This window comes from Cervus elaphus, chromosome 9 (assembly GCF_910594005.1).
Source record: "Cervus elaphus chromosome 9, mCerEla1.1, whole genome shotgun sequence".
Taxonomy (NCBI): domain Eukaryota; kingdom Metazoa; phylum Chordata; class Mammalia; order Artiodactyla; family Cervidae; genus Cervus; species Cervus elaphus.
In genome coordinates this window covers 39,724,671-39,744,126 of record NC_057823.1, presented here as the reverse complement: position 1 = coordinate 39,744,126, position 19,456 = coordinate 39,724,671, and the positions used below count along the sequence as shown (strand labels likewise).

General features: G+C 56.0%; 2 protein-coding genes across 3 annotated transcripts; both read right to left on the bottom strand.

Annotated features, from left to right (window-relative positions):
• Window positions 1–1,183: 1,183 nt before the first annotated feature.
• Window positions 1,184–11,686, bottom strand: TSPAN17 (tetraspanin 17). Of its 2 annotated transcripts, XM_043912342.1 has the most exons (9): window positions 11,407–11,681; window positions 8,143–8,193; window positions 7,906–8,052; window positions 6,735–6,905; window positions 4,544–4,669; window positions 3,929–3,976; window positions 3,332–3,448; window positions 3,182–3,243; window positions 1,184–2,734 (listed from the first exon to the last, which is right to left on the bottom strand). In XM_043912342.1, the coding sequence occupies exons 1-9, from the start codon at window positions 11,491–11,493 to the stop codon at window positions 2,698–2,700; spliced, it is 846 nt and encodes a 281-aa protein (XP_043768277.1). In that variant the 5' UTR covers window positions 11,494–11,681; the 3' UTR covers window positions 1,184–2,697. The 2 variants fall into 2 exon arrangements, with proteins under 2 accessions (XP_043768277.1, XP_043768278.1); XM_043912343.1 differs by lacking the exon at window positions 7,906–8,052 and having other exon boundaries at window positions 11,407–11,686.
• A 1,498-nt stretch (window positions 11,687–13,184) lies between these two features.
• On the bottom strand, window positions 13,185–16,395 carry EIF4E1B (eukaryotic translation initiation factor 4E family member 1B). Its single transcript, XM_043914027.1, has 7 exons — window positions 16,336–16,395; window positions 16,122–16,258; window positions 15,706–15,801; window positions 15,029–15,092; window positions 14,250–14,363; window positions 13,965–14,104; window positions 13,185–13,609 (listed from the first exon to the last, which is right to left on the bottom strand). The coding sequence occupies exons 1-7, from the start codon at window positions 16,384–16,386 to the stop codon at window positions 13,495–13,497; spliced, it is 717 nt and encodes a 238-aa protein (XP_043769962.1). The 5' UTR covers window positions 16,387–16,395; the 3' UTR covers window positions 13,185–13,494.
• Between the last annotated feature and the right edge of the window lie 3,061 nt (window positions 16,396–19,456).

Below are 19,456 nucleotides of genomic sequence, written 5' to 3'. Positions count from 1 at the left end.
GCTGAGTTGCTGGGTGAGCTGCTGGCAGCCTCTCCTCTGGTTAAACCAGGCAGGCCAAGGGCTCCTGAGGGACTCCCAGGTTGCCCAACCCTGTCACCACATGTGTCCTGATAGACGGTGAGAGGGTGACCTGGGTCATGTCCCAGGGACCCATCTAGAGTGATGGAAAGTGGGGTGCTTATAAAGCTTCCTTGTGTTTTCTGCACACCAAGAGATGTCCCATCTGGGTAAGGGCTCCTTAGTACAAGGAAGAGAACTGTTCCAAGTTCTACTTTGGGGACAGGAAATTTGAGTCTCGCCAGCCTGAAATGCCACGTGGAGTGATCCTCACATGCTCATTACCACATACATGTTACACCACTAGCAACTGTTCCATCTGTCCGTGCCAAGAGACCATGGGCTCCAGGAGGGCAAGGGCAAGATGCTCCAGTGACCCCAGCCTCCAGCCTGAGTGGATGGATGTCCTGTAGCAGAACTGAGCTTTGGGGAACTCTGGGTCCCCAGCCAAGGTCACGCCCACTCCTTCTAGTCATTCCTATGCATCTCACTGGTCCTATTTCCAAATATATCCTGGTTCTACCACTTCCCCCTGACCTTCACCCACACTCACCTCTCCAGCACACCAAGCTCCCTTATGCCAAACCCACCAGCTTCAGGGCCCCTAGGGCAACTGTTCCCCTGGAGCTTCCCAGAGAGATGGGACCCCTTCCACCACCTCATCAGAAGGTCCCTTCTCCCAGGCACTCTAGCTACTCCTGTCTGACCATCACTCTTATTTTCTTCACAGCTTGCATTACTAACAAAAATGCATACTTATTTGTGTCTCCCCCACAAGAATGGAGCCCAAGGGCTAGGACTTCGCCCTTCTTTCTCCTCTGCATCCCCAGCACCTGCATGGAAGCTCAACTCAAGCTTGGGGAATGATACCTTTCTGCCCCTACGAGTGCAGGTATCACTCGTGTGCATCAGAAAGGCAGGACAGGTCTGGTGCAGACCTCCAGTGAGAGGGCTCAGAGCTGGGTGCCTCCTCCAGCTGTGTGCTGGGCAACTCCCCCCACCCAGCCCGAGTTCCTTCATCAGGAAAAGAAATCTCCACCTCACAAGGGGCGCTGTTGAGGTTTAAAGGGAAAATGAAAACTGAAAGCTTTTGAAATTAAAAAAAAGAAAAGCAAGACACGCACAATACTGTGAGTTGCATTTATTGCGGTACACTGGCACCTGTCAGGGACCCTGGACACTGTCCAGCTGGCATCTGGGAGCCATGATGCTGGGTGCATACCCGACACCCTGCCCTCCCAGCAGCAGCTCTCAGCATCCCTGGATGGCAGAGCAGCCAGGACTCCAGCGGATGACTGTCCCAGAGGGAGCTGCAGTGTCACAGGGGCCAAAGCTGTACACCTTTCGTTGGGCTTGCAGCATTTAAATTTTTTTCATTAGTTAACAACTTAAAAATAGGTCTATTTCACATAAAATCCTGAATTCCTGGCTTCTCTGGATTTCTGACATTAGACCTGCATTCCCACTTTATAGCAATTAGCCACAACTCAATGACAGTCACCAAGTTCAGGTGGGGATCTATGCTGTCAGTCCCCACCATACTCTGTTGTATCTCAAGGTACATCATCAACTCAATGGCCCAAATATTTCTCTGGTCACAAAGCAAAGTGTCTCTGTGTGGTCTTCAGGGACAGTACGAAAGTCAGTTGCACTACAAAGGCCTCACAAGTCAAAGGCCTACTTCATTCATTTATATGACCTACGTGACCTTAAGAGCATCTGAGTTGGAGATCTATGAACTACCCCAAATCCCTTTGATCCACAAAGAGCACCCCCTGGATGGATGGGTGCAGCACTTACTCTTCACACACCCCTTCGTGCAGCTAAGAGGCAGAGCTGAGAGCAACAGTCAGACTTCCCAAGTCTGAACTCTTCTCAAAGATCTCAAGTTCCATGAATCGGAAGCACTGGTAAGCAGGGTGGACACACCAGCCACTTGCCTGTACCAGAGGTTGCAGGGGAAGTCGCCAGACCCAAGCAAAGCTGTGCTGGAGCGCCCTCTGGTGGTCATGAGGCAGCTCTGCAGGCCACCATTTGATTCCAAGTGAGACCCAGCATCAACCACCATGGGCCCCAAAGCAGGCTCCCCACCAACCCTATGGGTGCCAAGTTTTTGACTTCCAATTATTTCCTTCCCCAAACCTTCCTGATCTCCATTCCACACCTCAGCCATTCTCCTGGGCACCCATCTCAGTCTCCAGGGGGGTTGGACCCCACCCAAGTTCTGTGGCCTCCATTTTTCACATCCCTGTGCCTGGCTCCAGGCTTGGCCCATGGCAGCCTCGAGGTGTTTTCAGGGGAAAACCCTACAGCAGAGGGGAGGTCAACCCCAGACTACAGGGTGAGCAGCACCGGCCAGGAGGGTCTCTCAGAGAACAGGAAGCACGCGGGGGATGATGATGTCCCAAGAGCTGCGGGGGCCGGATGGCCAATCTTCACGAGAGGCTTGGGATCTGGACTTTTACATGAAGTACACCACGTTTTAAAGGTTGGCTCAAATGTATATACTACCCAGACCAAGAAAATGCACTGGCGGAGTGGGTCTGGGCCAGGGCCCAAAGTGGAGAGCTCTGCCGAGGCCCTGCAGCTGACAGAACCTTCAGGACGCTGGGCGGAAGCCACTGGTTTTCAAGGATTTGTTTATTTGAGTAGTTTGTAGCCGTCATCATATTTGATCCTGAGAGGCAAGCAAGGGAGAGAAGATTCTTGGACCCATTTCAGAGTCTGAGACACTGAGGCTGAAGTGGGCTTCTGGAAGGGTCACTAGTGAAGAGAACTCTGAGATATGTGAGGCTGAGTCGCAGGCAACAGCAGTCCCCAAGCCCACCCCACCTGGCCTGCCCCCTCCTAGCTGAGCCCTTCCTAGTTCCCTGGAGAGCCAACCACCCAACAGCAGCCCAGACGGTGGCTCCTTGCGCACCCACCCTCCGTACACACAGCTCCAGGACAGGCAGCCGGGCAGAGCCATGCGGCTCTCCCTGCGTGCACAGTGCAGTGGCCCGCGAGCCCCATGTGGGGTTCAGCTCCAAGCAGAAACACCTCCTGCAGCCTTGCCCATTATGGGCAGAGTGGAGGGTCCCTGGGTTGGCCAGGCGAGTGGCCATGGCCAGCGTGGCAGCCTCACCAGTTGGCCTTCACTGCTTTGATGTCACTGACGAGGTTCTGGGCCAGGCAGATGCCAAAGATCTGGAAGACAGAGGGCAGGTGAGGGAGGGGCCGACAGGAGGGCAGACTGCCCGGGACAGAGTGAGGTTGTGCAGGGCCACGGTGGTACCTGGAGAAGGGCGATGCCCACGAAGACCCCTGCCACAACAATCAGGTTGTCCTGTAGCCACTTTTCAAACTGGCCCACGCAGCCTTTGGTGTGAATGAAGCCCTGCTGCTCCAGCTCCTGGGGACAAACGGGCACCAGGCTCGGCTCGGCCCACCCACTGCCACCAGGGGCCCCACCTCAGTCCAATGTGCCAAGCTCAGCCTGGCCCAGGGCCTTATACCTTAGCGCCTGCCACCTGGAGCCCCACCGAAGGGCCTTCTCCTCCTTGGGGGTCTCAGCACAGACAGCTTCTCCTCTGAGGCCTTCCCTGACTGCCCTGCCCCAACCACATTACCTCCCTCTTTTTCGTTTCTTCCTAGTACTTAGGTGAAATTGTCACACTGCTGTTCATATTTCCTTATCCCTGACTTCCTGTTTTCCTCCTCTACAGGAGCCCACTGCCTTGTTCCACAGTATCAAGACCTCTGTGCCTCCTGGGACTCGGCACTCCCCGCCCCCCCGCCCCCGGAATCCTTAAGGCCTTTTGGCACATATGAGGGCCCCCCTTCTTATCCTAGTTTCCCCAGTTGCCCCCAGCCCTGTCCCCACCCCTCTCACCAGTTTGAGCCGGACGTCGTAGCCACACTGAGTGTTGAGGACATCTTCCTGAGGAGAAACACGCCAGGGAGCGACTCGGTAGGTGCACGCATGAGGCCTCAGGGGAAGCGGATGGAACTGTGGATTCCGCCGCGGCCGCCGCTCCTTAAGGGAAGCTGGCTAGGACCCGAGTGCCTCTCCCCATCGCCAAGGCGCATGGCCGCAACGCCAGCTTGAACGGCTTCCTTTTTAGGAGCCCTGCCTGCCCGTGTGTTGTAAGAATGGGAAGAAACCTGGCCCTCAGTGTCCCTGTGCCCTGGGACTGGAGGGATGTCACTGCAAGAAGCTTCTGCTCTTAAAGAAAACCATGAAAGTTTCAGAACTTTTCACCACTGCCACCCCAGCATGGTGGGCCAAGAGAAGCAGCCCCCATCCAGCAGACCTCAACGCCACCCACTGACACAAACTCCCCAGCCCAGCAGGGCTACTACTACACATAAGAGGGCTTCCCCGACATCGGTGGCCCCCAGAGCAGGGCTGAGGCGAGGTGGGTGGTGGGCTCGTTCCAGACTGCGCCTGCGCGCTGAGGCCCCGCCCCTCCACACGGGGCCCCGCCCCTCGCCAAGGCGCACTCACCGCTGGGTCCCTGACGCAGCAGGAGAAGGGCACTCCGCAGCGCTCCCGACTGGGGTTCAAGTCAGTGCAGTTGAAGTAGATATTGAGGTTCCAGTCGTTGGGCCCTCGGGCTCCGCAGCAAGACCACTAGGGGGTGAGAAGGGAGCCCGGGTGAGCCAGGCCCGCCCCAGGAGCCCCATCCTGTTTGGGGACGGGCCCAGGCTGGCTGGCAGTGGCCTGGAAACAGCCAGTCAGGTGGGAACCTCCCCACTGACAGGTCAAGCCTGGGCCCAGGGCCATCAGAGCAGCTCGAGGCTCCTGACCAGGTTGATGGGGGCTGGGGGTAGTGGGAAGGGGCTCCTGAGCTTGTCCCCCTAGCCCAAGAGAGGCTGAGAAAAGGGAGTGGGCGAGGACGGTGGCCCAAGGACTGTGGCTTCCTCTAGGCCACCTTGAGGGTTGGGAGTTTCAATAAACCCTGCAGAGAGGCTGAAGGCCCCTATCTGTGCCTGGTCTTCCTACACTTGTCCCACAATTTTTACAAAAGACCTTATCTTTTCCTCTCTCCAGGGACAGGAGAGCAATCCTGCCACCCTCATGACCATCCCCCATCCCACTTCATAGATGCTGCTGTGGGCACCTGTATCCCCATGACCCCTATCCAAGACAATGGGCTGCTTCCTTAGGTGGGGCTGCAATGAAGCAAACAGCTCACAATCTAGTGGGGAGACAGGCAGCCTTAACTCACTGACACAGCACAGGCTGCCAAACAGCTGGCCCTCGAGGGACCAGCTCAGTGGCAGACACAGGTACGCCCTGTGGACTGAATAGGGAGGCAGAGCCATGCAGCTCTGCCTGCCTCCTCTCTGCTCAGCACCCCTGCTCCCGCTGGAGAACACTGGCTCCTCTCATCACATCCCTGCTCCTTCTCCTCCCCCAAGGCCAGCCCCTAGAGGCCTTCTCCTTCGCCATACTTCCCCATTTCAGCCTCTACCACAATTTATAATGCTACACACACATTTGTTTCTTTTGCTTGTTTATCATCTGTCTCTTCCCCCAAATCACCATCTGCACAAAGACAGGTCCTAGCTCTTTTTTCAGGGAAGGCAATGGCAACCCACTCCAGTACTCTTGCCTGGAAAATCCCATGGACGGAGGAGCCTGGTAGGCTATAGTCCATGGGGTCGCGAAGAGTCGGACACAACTGAGTGACTTCACTTTCACTTTTCACTTTCATGCATTGGAGAAGGAAATGGCAACCCACTCCAGTGCTCTTGCCCGGAGAATCCCAGGGATGGCGGAGCCTGGTAGGCTGCCGTCTGTGGGGTCACACAGAGTCGGACACGACTGAAGCGACTTAGCAGCAGTAGCAGCTCTTTTTCACCCCTGAATCCCCAGCACCTAGCTCAGGACCCAGCACATAGTTGGTCCATCACAATTCTGCATTAAATGAACAAATAAATCACATCCTAACCACCTGGCTCTTCATTTACTTCTGCCCTGGGTTGAGAGCTCCTCAAAACAGGCACCAGCTCTGGTTCACCTCTGGATCCCAGAGCAGTTCTTGGGGGAGATGGCATCAAAAGAGCATGGCTGTTTAAGTGGGTGCGACTATGAGTGTGTGTGACTAAGTGTGTGAGTGGGTGAGAACATGCAGGCGGAAGGTGTCTCAGAGTTCTTGAACTGTTCACTGACTGCTTCTTCTCAGGGGTTGGGTTTGCAAGCTTAAGGGCAGAGCTTCTGGGAGGTGGGGTGGGTCTCAAACCTGACTAAGAGGCCAAACAAATAATATAAATGAGAGAAGAGGGCCAACAGGTATACTAAAATAGAGTGGCAGGGATGGTGGCAGAGAGCCTCTCCACCAGCAAAGGGGCAGTGGCAATGTAGCCCTGGCCAATACTGTGGGCCCAGCTTAGTAGAAGAAGAAATCGATATTTTCATGCCACAATTCCTCCTTTAAGTGTGTCCTAAGCCTGTCCTAGGAGCTGCCAGTTTGCAGCCTCTGGCCTCTGCTCCGTGTCCATGCAGGGTTAGGCACATGGAGATCACCAAGGGCTGGCTTCCTTTCAGACAGGGGGACACCTGGCTCTCTTCCTTGGGGCTTGCCTGGTCTGGTAGGCAAGGGAACGGTCCCAGCACACAGGGAACTTGCTCCTTCATTCATCTGCCTGGCAGGTGCCTCCTGTATGTAGCTGGAGCTGGATGCCGGACTTACGTATTCCTGAGCAAAGTCAATGAGGTTCTGGAGGTCAATGTCGTCCCGATAGGCCTTGACATTGTTGTTGATGAAGAGGTTGAGCTGGTCTCGAATCCAGTCCTTGAAGACGAAGGCCAGGATCCCTGTTGCCAGCTCCAGGAAGAAGATGAGGCCAAGGATCACGGAGAACTGGCGGGGGGGGCAGACCGACAGTGGGGGTCAGAGATACAAGGCCTGGGGTTGCCACTGAGTGGGGTTTCAACCTCCCTCATCCTGACTCAAGGCAGCCCAGAGTCTCCACCTTCTACCATATTAGTATTGATTTATGATGGAAAGATAGTGCTGTTCTTACCTACTCTATTGTCTTTGAGAAGCCACCCACCACACACAACTCCAGTTTCTTTGGTTCCGGAGGAGCCACTTCCATATAGAGGACTAGGCATGCATCAAGAGCCCACCAATCAAAGCACTACCTCTCCTGGGGCCACAGGGATTGGTCCAGAGGTGGCCAATCAGGATTAAGGAGATGCAATTAAAGAACTTTGGCAGAAAGTTCTGGGAAAGGAGAGACTCACTCAGCCTCCAGCAGAGTTCCTGGGAAGGCGGCTTGAAGCCAGTACCCCACCGCCCCCTCACCCCACCCGATTCCTGGACATCTGGGTCTGGAGCCAACCCAGAGGCACAGAGCTGAGAAACAGAGAGGCTAGGCCAAGTGACACTGTGGTGGCCCCTGGATCCAGTGGCACTGGCAGCTAACGCATCCCTGGGGTTTCTTAATGGCTGTTTTCGCTTAGGGCCCAGGCCGCTAGGTTTCAGTCACTTAAAACAGCTGCTGCTGCTGCTTAGTCGCTTCAGTCGTGTTCGACTCTGTGACCCTTAGGGACTGTAGCCTTCCAGGCTCCTCTGTCCATGGGATTCTCCAGGCAAGAATACTGGAGTGGGTTGCCATGCCCTCCTCCAGGGGATCTTCCCTACCCAGGGATTGAACCCGGGGCTTCTTTATCGCTGAACCACCAGGGAAGCCCCACTTACAACAGAGGCTCCTATAAATGTATTAATAATACAAATCTGGTGACCACTGTTAAAATTACACAATAATAAAACTACCATTATTAAGCATGAACTATATGTAAGAAGTGGGTGGGAGGAGGTTGGGGTCCCCAGTGAATCTAGGTGGGAGGGCACTCACAAACTTGAGCAGGAAGGTGTTCTCCCGGAGGGCCCCAATGCAGCCGGCAAAGCCCAGCACGGACATGACGCCTCCAACCACCACAAACAGCCACACCGGGTCAAGGCCTCCCAGATCTGTCAGTGCTGAGATGTTGGAGAGAACGCCCTGTGCAGGGGGAGCAGAGGCAGGTGGGGGGGACTGGCCCTCCCACCATCTCAGCCCATAGCTGCCCTGCACCATATCCCACTGCCTTACCTTCTCACTCCAGGCCCAGAGACCGATGGCCAGGAACAGGGCCCCCAGCACCTGCCAGAACAGCAGCAAAGAGCTGAGGGCTGCGGCACCAGCATTCTTTCCCATCCCCAGCAGAGCCCCCTCCCCACTGGTGCTCAGGCTCTTCAGGAAGCCACGGGGAAGGGCTGTAAATGGGATCCAGGGTCTTTTCCATCTTTCTAAGACTGCATCTCAGTGTTTCTTCCCACAGGGCACAGCTTGGAACACTGAACCCTCCCCAGCCCTAAGAAGGGATCCCTTCTTGGAACTTCAGAATTGGAGCAGAGGAGGGCCAAACAGTCCCACCAAGCAGCAGTGACTGGTTCTTGAGCCTTTTCCCTCACCTCAGGCCTATGGTAGAGTTCCCGGCTCCTGGCATCCTCTCCCATATCCTCCCAAGTCTGGTCCTCCTGCTTCCCTGCAATTCGGTGACTGCCACCCTACTCCCATCCCACCCTTCCAACCTCCATCTGCCAGAGTACATCTTGGCAGCTCACAGCCAAAGACCCCTGAATGACCAGGAATCCCAGTGAAGAGCTAGATCAGCAGAGGGGCCCTGGGCTAGGCCTTCTAAACACCACCCACCATCCCACCTCATCTCTGTGCTAGGACGAGCCCTGGATATTCAGGGCAGCTGCCTGAACCCGAGCAGGACATCTAGTCTCAGAGGGTGAGTGCCCCTCCTGCCCAGGCCTGAGGCCATGACCCTCCCTCTTCAGACATCCATCTCCCACCTGCTTTCTCTACAGGCTCCCGCCCTGCCTCAGCGCAGAGCCTCAGTCAACCCCACCCCAGGCCAGCCACCTTTAGCACCCACCCCTTTCTGACCCCAGGCCCCTCTCACTGCTGCCCTCTTTTTGTAGAAATATTTTTCTTTCCCTCCCCCACCCTAGATCTGGGATGTGAAACCAAACCTTACTTCTCCTGCCTCATCCCATCTGACCCGCCCATGGCCTTTAGACAGGTGAATGATTACTACTTTCTCTTTTTCGAACCTCCCCATGGTTAATGCAATGCCATTCCTCCTCCCGCCCCTTCTCAGCCTCCCTCCTACGAGGCTCTGCTTCACTGGTGCCATGCACAAGGCCACCCCCTCCTCCACCAGGTTCCAACCTCAACCTCCCACCTACCCTTCTTCTTCTCAAACTCATCTTTCACCTCATCATGACACTGGCAATCTCCCAATCTCCACCCAAACCTCTCGCTGGCTCTAGAGCCTTTAGTCCATCTGCCTGCTGCAAAAGCCTCCGCGTCCCAGGCTCCATTTCATGCACTGAAAACACATCAGTGAAAAGGGCACATGAGCTCTCAGCCTTCATGGAGTTTACACTCCAGTGGGGGAAACCCACAGTGAGCAAACAAGGTAGTTTCAGATACCGACAGAGCCTTTAAAGAAAATCAAAAAAGGGTGATGTGATGGGAAGTGATGGGGGGGGGAGCATGTTTCAGTTAGGGAGCATGGTGACATTTTAGCTGAGGCCTGAATGATGAAAAGGGGCATTGAAGAGAAAAGAATTCCAGGCAGTATTGAATTCCAAGTGGAAGTACTGAATTCCAGGCAGAAGAACTGAATTTCAGGCGGAAGTACTGACAAAGGCCCAGAGGTAAGATCATGGATGGTGGTGCAAGGGCCAAACTGAAGACATCAAGTCAGACACCACAGGGTACTCTGGGCCAGTCCTGTCAATTCAGCCTGATAACTTCCCCTGAAACCTTCCTCAGCTTGTCCACCTGCCATCACCCCTCCTCTGCCCTAGCCCGCCTCCCTGGTCTCCTTGCCCATGGCAGTCAGGCAGATCTGCCTCTATACAGAAGCTAAAACAAATCCATCCCCACTGCCCTCAACGTGAAACTCAAACTCTGCCCCAGCCCTGGGGCCTTTCACACTTGGGAGTCCCATCCTGGGGAAGCCTGGAACAAGCCTGGGTCTCTCATGCCTCTCCCGCCCTGACATTTGGCAGGCCCCTCTGCTCAGCGCTCTGCCTCACCTCCACCTACTGCCCACTGAGCTGTCCCCTTGGCCTTGCACTTACTGGCTGTGTGACTCTGGGTTAAGTGACTTAACCTCTCTGTGCCTGTTCCTTCACCTATAAAATGCAGATTATAATTAAAGTAACTGTGAGAATACAGTAGGTTATAATCCATGTCATCTGCCTAACAGCCCTGAGAAGCAGGCTTCATCATCCCCCACTCCCTGTCAGGGAAGCTGAGGCCCAGAGAGAAGTGACTTGCCCACTGTCTCACAGCTAGGCCTGAGACAACCAGAGCCCCAGACTTTCCCACCAGACCAGCTCTCGCACATGGCCCACACTCTCGAGGCTGTGGCACTGCCGGGGCCAAAGGACACCCACACTGCCGGAGCAGCTTGTGGGCAGAGGGCAGTGCCACTGATTCCTGCTAAACAAAACTGAGTGGGCCTGACATTCTGACCCAAGGCGGCAGGAGTAGAGACTGAAGAGTCAGCAAGTAGCCTTGGAGAGATGGGATGGGGGAGGGAGAAGGGAAAGATGACTTGGCAGCCCCAGGGGTACGGATTCCGCCCTGGGAGGGGCACCAGCAGTTCCCTTCTCCAGATAGGGACAGCCTGGCCCTGACACCTCGATTTGCTCAGCTGTGGAATGTTGAATTCTGTTCCCCAAGGCCAGCTCTCCCGGCCTTTCATTAGGGAATATCCCCCTGTCCTCGGCCGAGAACTAGGGCGACTAGCCCTCCTTGCCTGCAAGCCTCTTAATTTGGGGATGGGAGTTTGACCTATTCCCGCCCCTCCCCCCGCCTCTTTGTAGGAGCTTAAGGCGAAGCGGTAGGCCCAGGTACTGGAGCGGTAAAAGGGTTGGAGAGGGAATCCAGCCCTTCGCGGAGGCTTTCCTCCCTACCGGCAAAACCAGAGGTGGGGCTCCGCAGACCCCTTACACCTCAGGGTAAGCGAGGGAGAGGGGGCGACCCGCACCAAGCAGGGCCGCGGGGTCTTCACCCAAACACCTCCCATTTCTCCGCTGAGCCCTGAAAAGACCCCGGAAGACTACCCCTCCCCATCCTACTACCGCAGTGGCTGGGACCCGCCCCCTGCAATCCAGACCTCTAATTCCCTCAGGTGCTCCAGAGGGTGGGCGTGGAGGTGGGAAGGGGAGGAAGAAGTTGGGGGACGGTCCCAAGGCCTTGTGGCAAAGACTGTCTCCCCCTAGTAGGGGACTGAGCCTCCTCCTTCCGCCACCCCAGCACAGGGCCCAGAACCCACCCCGCGCTCACCCAGAAGACGATGTTGAAGCCAAACAGGAAGTATTTCCCGCAGCAGCCGACCTCGGGTTCCTGGAAGTGCTGGTGTTTGCCGGGCATGGTGAGTGGCCGCACGCCGGCCCGGCAACCGGGCCCGGAGGCTGGGCCCAGCCCTCCGCGGGCAGCCCTGGGCTAGAGCCGCCCGGGGCCTAGCCCGGCGGCTGCGGCTTCATGGCCGCGGCCACACAGAGAGCCCGTCGGGCCCCGCCCGCCCCGCAGGGACCGCCCCCGGCGCCCGAACAGCCCCGGCTCGGTCCACTCAGAGCCCCTCCTCTATGCCTGATTCCGCCCCGCCCTAGGCTCCGCCCCTAGCTCCCCTCAGTCCCCTTTGGAGCCCCGCCTCTGGGTCTGGCTCCGCCCCCCCCCCCCGTTCCCCTCCGGGCCCCTCCCCCACACAGGCACACCACCCCAAGTCCAGGCCCCTCCCCACAGCCCGACTTAGCCTTAGCCCCCTCGGAGCCCCGCCTCTAGGCCTGACTCCGCCCCTTACGCTGGCTGCTGCAGCGTCCTTCAAGCCCACTTCAGATTATTGCTGAAAGCTCCGCAGGTCGCAGGCACGAAAGACCCCCAGTTCCCCCGACACCACAAGGATCAGTACCAGCGCCACCCCAATCCCCGGCCTTGCGGTCAGTGCCCATCCCTGAAGAGTAGTAACGACCGCGTTGGTGAGCGAACAGAAAAGAGTTATATGGATGGTGTTTTTTAGCACACGTGCAGGACGTTTTATTACAGGGGAGTCGAATCAGAAGTGCTTCTCACTCGGAAATTCAGTTCTGTCTCTACTGGTTCAAACTCAGACGTGATGACACCTGGGTCTTTTGAGGGCTGCGCCTAGTGCTCCCTGCCCCTTCAGTTTTTCCGGGGGGCATATATCGCAGCCCCCAGTTCAAACCCCTTTGGTGGCTGAAGCACTGCCCTGCACCGTCTAACCCCTCTTCCCCATACCAGCGTCTACCTTGATCAGGCTCCTTGCTACCTAAGGGGTCTCACATGAACCCTCTCAAGGCAGGACTGGAGCAGACCAAAGTGTAGGGGGCGAATTTTAGAGTCCTCTTTAAAAATAATTCCAATTTTGGGCTTCCCTGCTGGCTCAGTGATAAAGAGTCCTCCTGCCAATGCAGGAGACCCAGGTTCGAGCCCTGATCTGGGAAGATCCTGCATACCACGGAGCAACTAAGTTCGTGCACCACAGCTATTGAGCCTGTGCTCTAGAGCCCCAGAGCTGCAACCACTGAGGCTGGCGCGCCCTGGAGCCAATACTCCACAAGGAAGCCACCACAGTGAGAAGCCTGTGCCCCGCAACCAGAGAGTAGCCCCCACTCTCTACAACTAGAGAAAAACCCACGCAGCAACAAGGATCCAGCACAGCCAAAATAAATAAATACTTTAAAAAATTTTCAAAAATCCCAGTTTTATTTAAAGTATTTATTTATAAGAGGAACAGAAAGGGACTTAAGCTTCACCTTCCGGTTAATCCACCTTTGGCAGAGCCACAGTAAGGCCTGATCACCTCTCCTGGGCCAGGCCCTCATCAACCCCACCCCCTACTCTAGGGACCCACACACAGCTGACCGAGAGAAGGTGTGGGATAAAGCATAGGCTCCAAGGCTAACAAATCTGATGAGAGGCAACCCATAAAAGTTTTTAAAGCAGAGTGATCACTCAGAGCCCCCACTCCTGTCCCTGAGCTCCAGCTCTGTCAGTGGCCTTGAACCCCCCTCCCCCAAATAGAAGAGACTGGCCTTCAGAACACCTAACTTCTTTCCCCAAGGTGGGGGGCATGGAGTTAGTCCTGAATCCTAGGATTCTCTCCTGTTCTCTTCCTGCTTGCCGTCCCACCTCCTCTACCAATGACTCACCTCACCACACTACCCAACCCAGCCCCCCAGGGATAAAAAGCCCAGGGTTTTCTCCACCTTTCCACTGCCCTGGGCCCTCAAGTTGGCTACTCACCCCGAGGCCTGAGCCCCAGGATAGGGGAGAAACATGGCATCTGCCCTCAGCCCAGCCCAGCCCTCTTGAGAAATAAATACACACAGCAATGGGAGGCTCAGGGTCCTCTCACACCACAAATTTGTTCTTGGCTAAGGAGTTGCTCTTGGTGGCTGTGTCTGCATGGGCCTGGTACCCAATGATGGTCTTTGTGGAGAGGCCCAGGCGCTCTTTGTAGACACGCCTGGGAGGTAAGTGGGAGAGGAAAGCAGACAGGCAGTTAGCAGCAGGTCCTGCAGTTAACCTGGGACCATGGGTCCTATGCCCAGAGCCCCTACCCTGGTTCCAGCCACAGTAACTCCTGTTGTGTGCGTCTTACCCCTGTGGAAACCCGAAATGTGACTAATGCAAAAGAAAAGAGGTCTGCAAGAAACAGTTGGAAATCTAGACTCCACCCCCTTTGCACAAGTTGCGGAAGAAAGAAGGGAGAGACAGCATGGAGTATTCTGGAGGTCTCCCTTGCAGGCCAAGCCATTCCCCGTCCACCTTCTCCACTAGAGGAGGCCCAGCCCCCACTCTGTGCCAGAGATACCCCTCACCCAATGTGCAGCACGCCCTCCTGGTTCTCTGCCTCCCGTGTCCACACAGCAATCTTGTCCCCCTTGGCGCGGATGTTGATGACGGCCCCACACACTTCCCGGCTGTGCTCCCCAAAGCTCTCCCCAATGAGACACAGCAGCTGGACCCGAAAAGGAGGAGGATGAGGCCTCCTGGTGGGCACAGAGGCTGCCCCCGCCATCCTTGAGGCCACTGCCACCACACCAGCCCAGCCTCTTCCCTTGGGAACCCTGCCCACCCAGCCTCCCGCCCAACACCCCACTCACTGTCTCCAGCCACAGGTGGTCCAGCTCAGGGTGACGCTGCTGCCTGGTGAGGCTGACCAGCCAGCGGCCACCCCGCTTATTCCTGCTGTCTTCCCACATGGGCTTAATGCCATCCTGGGAGGCAGGTATGCGAATCAGCCACCTCCCTTTGTTCGAAGGGAAGTGAGTGCCTGGCCATCTCCCCAGGTCCTGCTCCAGCCCCTCCACAGACTAGATCTTCTGTCTTCACCCTTCAGTACAAGCAGGGCCAGCCCTGCAGACCCTCCTGTGAGCTCCCATGGGCCCTAAGCCTCAATATAGGTCACCTCACGTAGCCCTGCATAGATGTGTGTCTCCTTTGCTGAGCCAAGATCATTGAGACGAGAGTTCAGAGGGGGGTGATTAAAGGAAGCATCTGAGGCAACCCCAGTGTGGCCAGGGACAGACAGCCCAGGCTCGCTGGGCACAAGTCACTTAGGGAAATCTGCAAACATGGACGTCAGGGCCCCACTGCCCAGCCCCTCCAAGGACAAGCCTGGACATTGACGAGTGTCCTCAGGCACTCCTGATGCATTCCCAAGTTAAAGAGCCAGGCCAGAAACCTAGACCCCTTCATTGCTCCCCCTTGCCCCCCTTCCCTGTTCTTCAAGATGGGGCTCAGTTCTGACACTCTGCCCCAGCTTTACTTGGCTCCAAGGAAGGCTGTCCTTAGTACCCTACTGTCAAACCTCCTGTGAGGGAGGAAGCTTGGAAGAAATCAGCCCCACTGTGTCCCGGGGAGTGGGGGAAGCCGAGCTTACCTTGAACAGGGCGTAGTCACAACCGGAAGAGAGCTTACTGGCCAGCTGGATATTATTATATATCCTGGAGAGAGACCCCCCCACCCCAGGCTGAAAGTCCAAGCTTTTTAGGGCCTTGTTTCAACTGGGCTCAGATCCCTCAACTTCTTACCCCCCTGCTTTCCACCCACCTTCCAGCCTCCAAGCCTTAGCTCATACTGATGCCCCCTGCCAAAAAATTCCATCCACATCTACCCAGACCCTCAAATTCCCACCTTCTCACCCACCCCTAGGGTTTGTGAAGCACCTTGCAGACCCCCTCACAGGATCACCACAGACACTGAAACAGCTTGAAACTCACTCAGTAGCTGAGACAAGCTCAGAGGGGGAAGGAACTCGCCCAGGGTCACAAGGCACAGAGCAGCAGAGTCACGGTCCACTCCTCGCTTCTCCCACTTCCCAGGCTTTCTCCCTGAGTCCCAGCAAGGCTTGGGGGCAGGGGCTGTGACCCAGCCCAAACTCCCCGTCACTTCCCTGCAGAGCCCACCAAGCCCCAGCCCCCAGGAGATGCTGCAAGACCGCAGGAAGGGCTGGGAAGACAGCCGTAGGCAGCAGCTCCCTGGAGGCGTGGGGTCTGGGAAAGATCCCCAGCTAAGGCCCCCTGACCTCAGCCCCCTCCATGAGGGACAGACACTCACGCCCAGAAGTCCTCCACGGTGTTGAACTTGGTGACCCGATGCAGGTTGTTCTGCCAGGCTCGGCTGCGGTCGTTCTTGAAGAACCACAGAGCCCACCTGGGGGGTGGGGGAGGGGCAGGAGGAAGCAGGGTGCACCCACCTGCCCTCCCCACCCCACCCCACCTCCACAGCAGTAGGTTGGCCCGGAAGTCCTGCTCCTTCCTGAGCCAATAGGGAGGTAGGGTTTGTAGCACCGACCCCACAATAAGGTGATGGGGAGAGTGATCCTGAGAGGCTGGGGGACCAGTGAGGGTCTTTAACCCGGAATCTCAGCTGGATTGAGGCTGAAAGGGCCAGCAGGGCCCAAGTCTTAGGGAAGCTCTGGCCTTGCCCAGATGAGGAAGTGAGGTCAAAGCCAAGGGTAGGGCCTGCCCTACCTGCTGAGCAGCGGGTGGAAGTCCAGCCTGCCCTCCTCCGGGGTCTTCCTCAGAACCTCCTCTCCCATGCACGACCCCGCGGCTGCCGCCTCCTCCTCTTTCTCCTCCTTTTGGATTCCATCCTCAGCCTCTTCAGCCTGACCAAGGAGAGGAGTCAAGCTGGGCGGTGAGCCCCGGCCCTCACTGCCCAAGGGGGCAAGGTGAGTGGACTTACAGGGCGGGCGGCAGCCATTCTGCAGCCTGGGCTCCACGGGCACCCAACCATCCGAGAGGGCCTCCAGCCTCCCGGCCTTAAACCCACCATCGCCCCGCCCCACTCACCCAGGGCAGGCGACTGGGAGGAGCCAGCGTGGGGTGGGGGGTGGGGTTTTCCGAGGAGGCGGGGCCTATACTACTAGTTCCATCAGCAAGCATTTAGTGAGCACCTTCTGCATGCAGCCTGGGGTCTGGGAACACAGCTGTGACCAGGCAGACCTAGCCTCGGTTCACATGACACTGGCCATTTGGGGGCAAAGACAGGATGGCCGGGGTCAGTATTAGGGGTCTGCCCCTAGTGAAACCACATCCCACCAAGGGTAGACCCTGAATTTAAAGCGGATTGACCCAAACATGGCAGAAAGTGGAGGGGAGCAGGGCGGGGCCAGGTCAGAGACAATACACGCGTGGTGGTGTCTCCCTTTAGGCTCTGCTGTCATTTACCCCCTCAATTTTTGCCACCAATGTCATTTGACACAGGCATGTATCTAGTCTCTGGAAGCCTCTGTGGGTTTTCTTTTCTATGTGATTATTTAGAAACAAGAAGCTTGTGTATTAGAAATCCACATTTTGAAATTTTAGGTTTGGCAAGACTGGGGCCTCCTTCTCCCAATCTGTTGCAGTCAACACTGCCTTTTGGAAGAGCAAATGAGGATCCGCATGGCCCCTGTGTCCCACTGTACTCATGCTTCTTCCCTCCTGTCCACCTGAGCATTCTCCACCTGCCCAGGGCGCACCTGTCCACAGCCGGAGTCACGTCCTCCCTGCCCCCACCTCAGCCAAGTACCTGAACCTCATTGAGTCTTAGCCTTCCTCTCTGTAAAATTGGAATATTAATGAAACACAGCTCAGAAGCTTGCTGTATTAAGTGATATAAAACAAGTCCACAGAACAAGGCCTGCTCAGTGGTCAACAGCGGTCAGCTGAGGGCCTCCCCAGGGTGGAGGAGGGACTGGGGAAGTGAGGGAGGGAAAGCTGGATATCCTTTCCCCGCCTTCTGATCAACAGCCTTTTCTGCAGGGGTTGAAACCTCCCCAAGTTTCTTAAGGTTTCTCACACTCCCCTTGGCCCAGCTCTGTAAGAGACTAGTGTCTTCCCCTCTGCCACACACAGGAGAGCCATGGGTGACAGTTAATATCTGTTCAACCCGCATCTCTAAGCTCCAGGTGGTGCTGCCAGGCCTGTGGGGGGCTGGGTGCTGGGAGGCAGTGAGGAGCAGAAGATGAGTGGCCCCTGTGCTCTGGTCTATCAGGGGAGCAGACACCAGGTCATCTCACAAAGACCTGTGTCACAGCAAACGCAAGCCTCTGAAGGAAACGGATTCACAGGTGGGAGAAGACCAAGTCCATGACCTGAACTGGGGGCTCTAGAGCAGCCCTTCTCAAGAGCATGGATCAGAATCACCTGCAAGGCTTGCTAAATACTGACCGCTGCACTCTGCCTCTGAGGTGGCGCTAGTGGTAAAAAGCCCGCCTGCCAACGCAGGATATGTAAGAGATGTGAGTTCGATCCCTGGGTCAGGAAGATCTCCTGGAGGAGGGCATGGCAACTCACCCCAGCATTCTTACATGGAGAATCCCATGGACAGAGGAGCCTAATGGGCTACAGTCCATGGGGTCACAAAGAGTCAGACAGGACTGAAGTGACTTAGCACAAACAAATGAATACCTAGCTTGGGCTTGAGAACTGGCATTTCTAACAATGAGATGAGCTGATCAGGAACCTCATTTTGAGAACTACCAACTCAGAGGCAGTTCGCAGAAGAGGTGATGTTTGAGCGAGAGTTAATGAGCCAGGTGGAGAAGGGTATCTCTGGAAGTGGAAGCGGCATGTGCAGAGGCTCTAGGGCAAAGGGAACATGAGGTACTGGAGGGAGAGAATAAAGACCACTGCAGCTGACGCCTAAAGGGGAAAGGATGGTGAGTCTTGATGTTAGGAGAGAGGAGAGCCATTGGGTGCTTCAGGGGTTGGGGAGGTAATCAGATGGACTTTCTAGCAAGTTCTCTGGCTGCTGTGTAGGAAACAGACCCTGCTCGATTAAGAGTGAATGGAAGGAGATCTATCTGGATGCAAACATGGTTGTCCAGGTGATAAATGGGGCAGCTGGGAAGATGAGAGAATATGATGGATTTCAGAGATATTTAGAAGGAAGACTCAGTGGTGTTTGGTGGTGGATAGGCTCAGGAGGGCCTTCCCTGGTGGCTCAGATGGTAAAGAATCTGCCTGCAGTGCAGGAGATCCAGGTTTGACCCCTGGGTAGGGAAGATCCCCTGAAGGAGGGCATGGCAACCCACTCATTTTCTTGTCTGGAGAACTCCATGGATAGAGGAGCCTGGCAGGCTACAGTCCATGTGTCACAAAGAGTCAGACATGACTGAGCAACTAACACACACAAACACACAGGCTCTGGAGGTGGGCATGGAGTCCCGGCTTCCTGTTGTTGTATAATAGACCACCCCAAACCCAGTGACTTAAAACTACAATAATCACTTATTTTGCTCACAGATCTGCAATTTGGGTAGCACTTGATAGGGATGGCCCATCTCTACTCCAAAGCCCTGTCAATTGGAGTGGCTCACAGGCTGGGACTGGAGCTGTCTGCTCACTTACAGCGGGGCAGTCTTTGCCGGCTCTCAGATGGAACCTCAGCTGGGGTGTCAACTGGGTTAGCTCTTTGTGGCCTCTCCATGTGACCCCTTGGCTTCCTCATGGCACAATGGCTGGGTTCCCAGGATGAGTGTCCCAAGAGATGAGAGGCAGAAGCTGCCTGTTTCTTAAGGCACCAGCCTGAAACCTGGCGCAGCTTCACCACCGCTGTATTCTATCAGAGTCCCAGGGTCCATGTCCCAGGCACTGTTTTAGGCACTGAGGAACACGGATGTGAACAAAGTTTCTCTTTGCCCTGGAAGTTCCCAGGACTGAGCCCTTGGACCTCAGCTCTGCTCTGTCAACACTTGCCATTTCATGATCCCATTCAGTCATGAGCATTGGATGTCACATGTGCAGAACACCTGTGGCCTGGCATGAAATCCTGAAGAGTGCATCCAACTGCCTGCTCACAGCTCCACTTGGATATCTTA

Excerpts from the sequence above, each read along its gene's own strand:
- TSPAN17 (XM_043912342.1), bottom strand. The coding sequence starts at position 11,493 with ATGCCCGGCAAACACCAGCACTTCCAGGAACCCGAGGTCGGCTGCTGC. Across the intron at positions 8,053-8,142 it reads TCTGGGCCTGGAGTGAGAAG|GGCGTTCTCTCCAACATCTC; the intron begins GTAAGGCAGTGG and ends CCCCCTGCACAG. Across the intron at positions 6,906-7,905 it reads ACACCTTCCTGCTCAAGTTT|TTCTCCGTGATCCTTGGCCT; the intron begins GTGAGTGCCCTC and ends CCCCCCCGCCAG.
- EIF4E1B (XM_043914027.1), bottom strand. The coding sequence starts at position 16,386 with ATGGTTGGGTGCCCGTGGAGCCCAGGCTGCAGAATGGCTGCCGCCCGC. Across the intron at positions 15,802-16,121 it reads TTCCACCCGCTGCTCAGCAG|GTGGGCTCTGTGGTTCTTCA; the intron begins GTAGGGCAGGCC and ends CCCACCCCCCAG. Across the intron at positions 14,364-15,028 it reads GTGACTACGCCCTGTTCAAG|GATGGCATTAAGCCCATGTG; the intron begins GTAAGCTCGGCT and ends CCTGCCTCCCAG.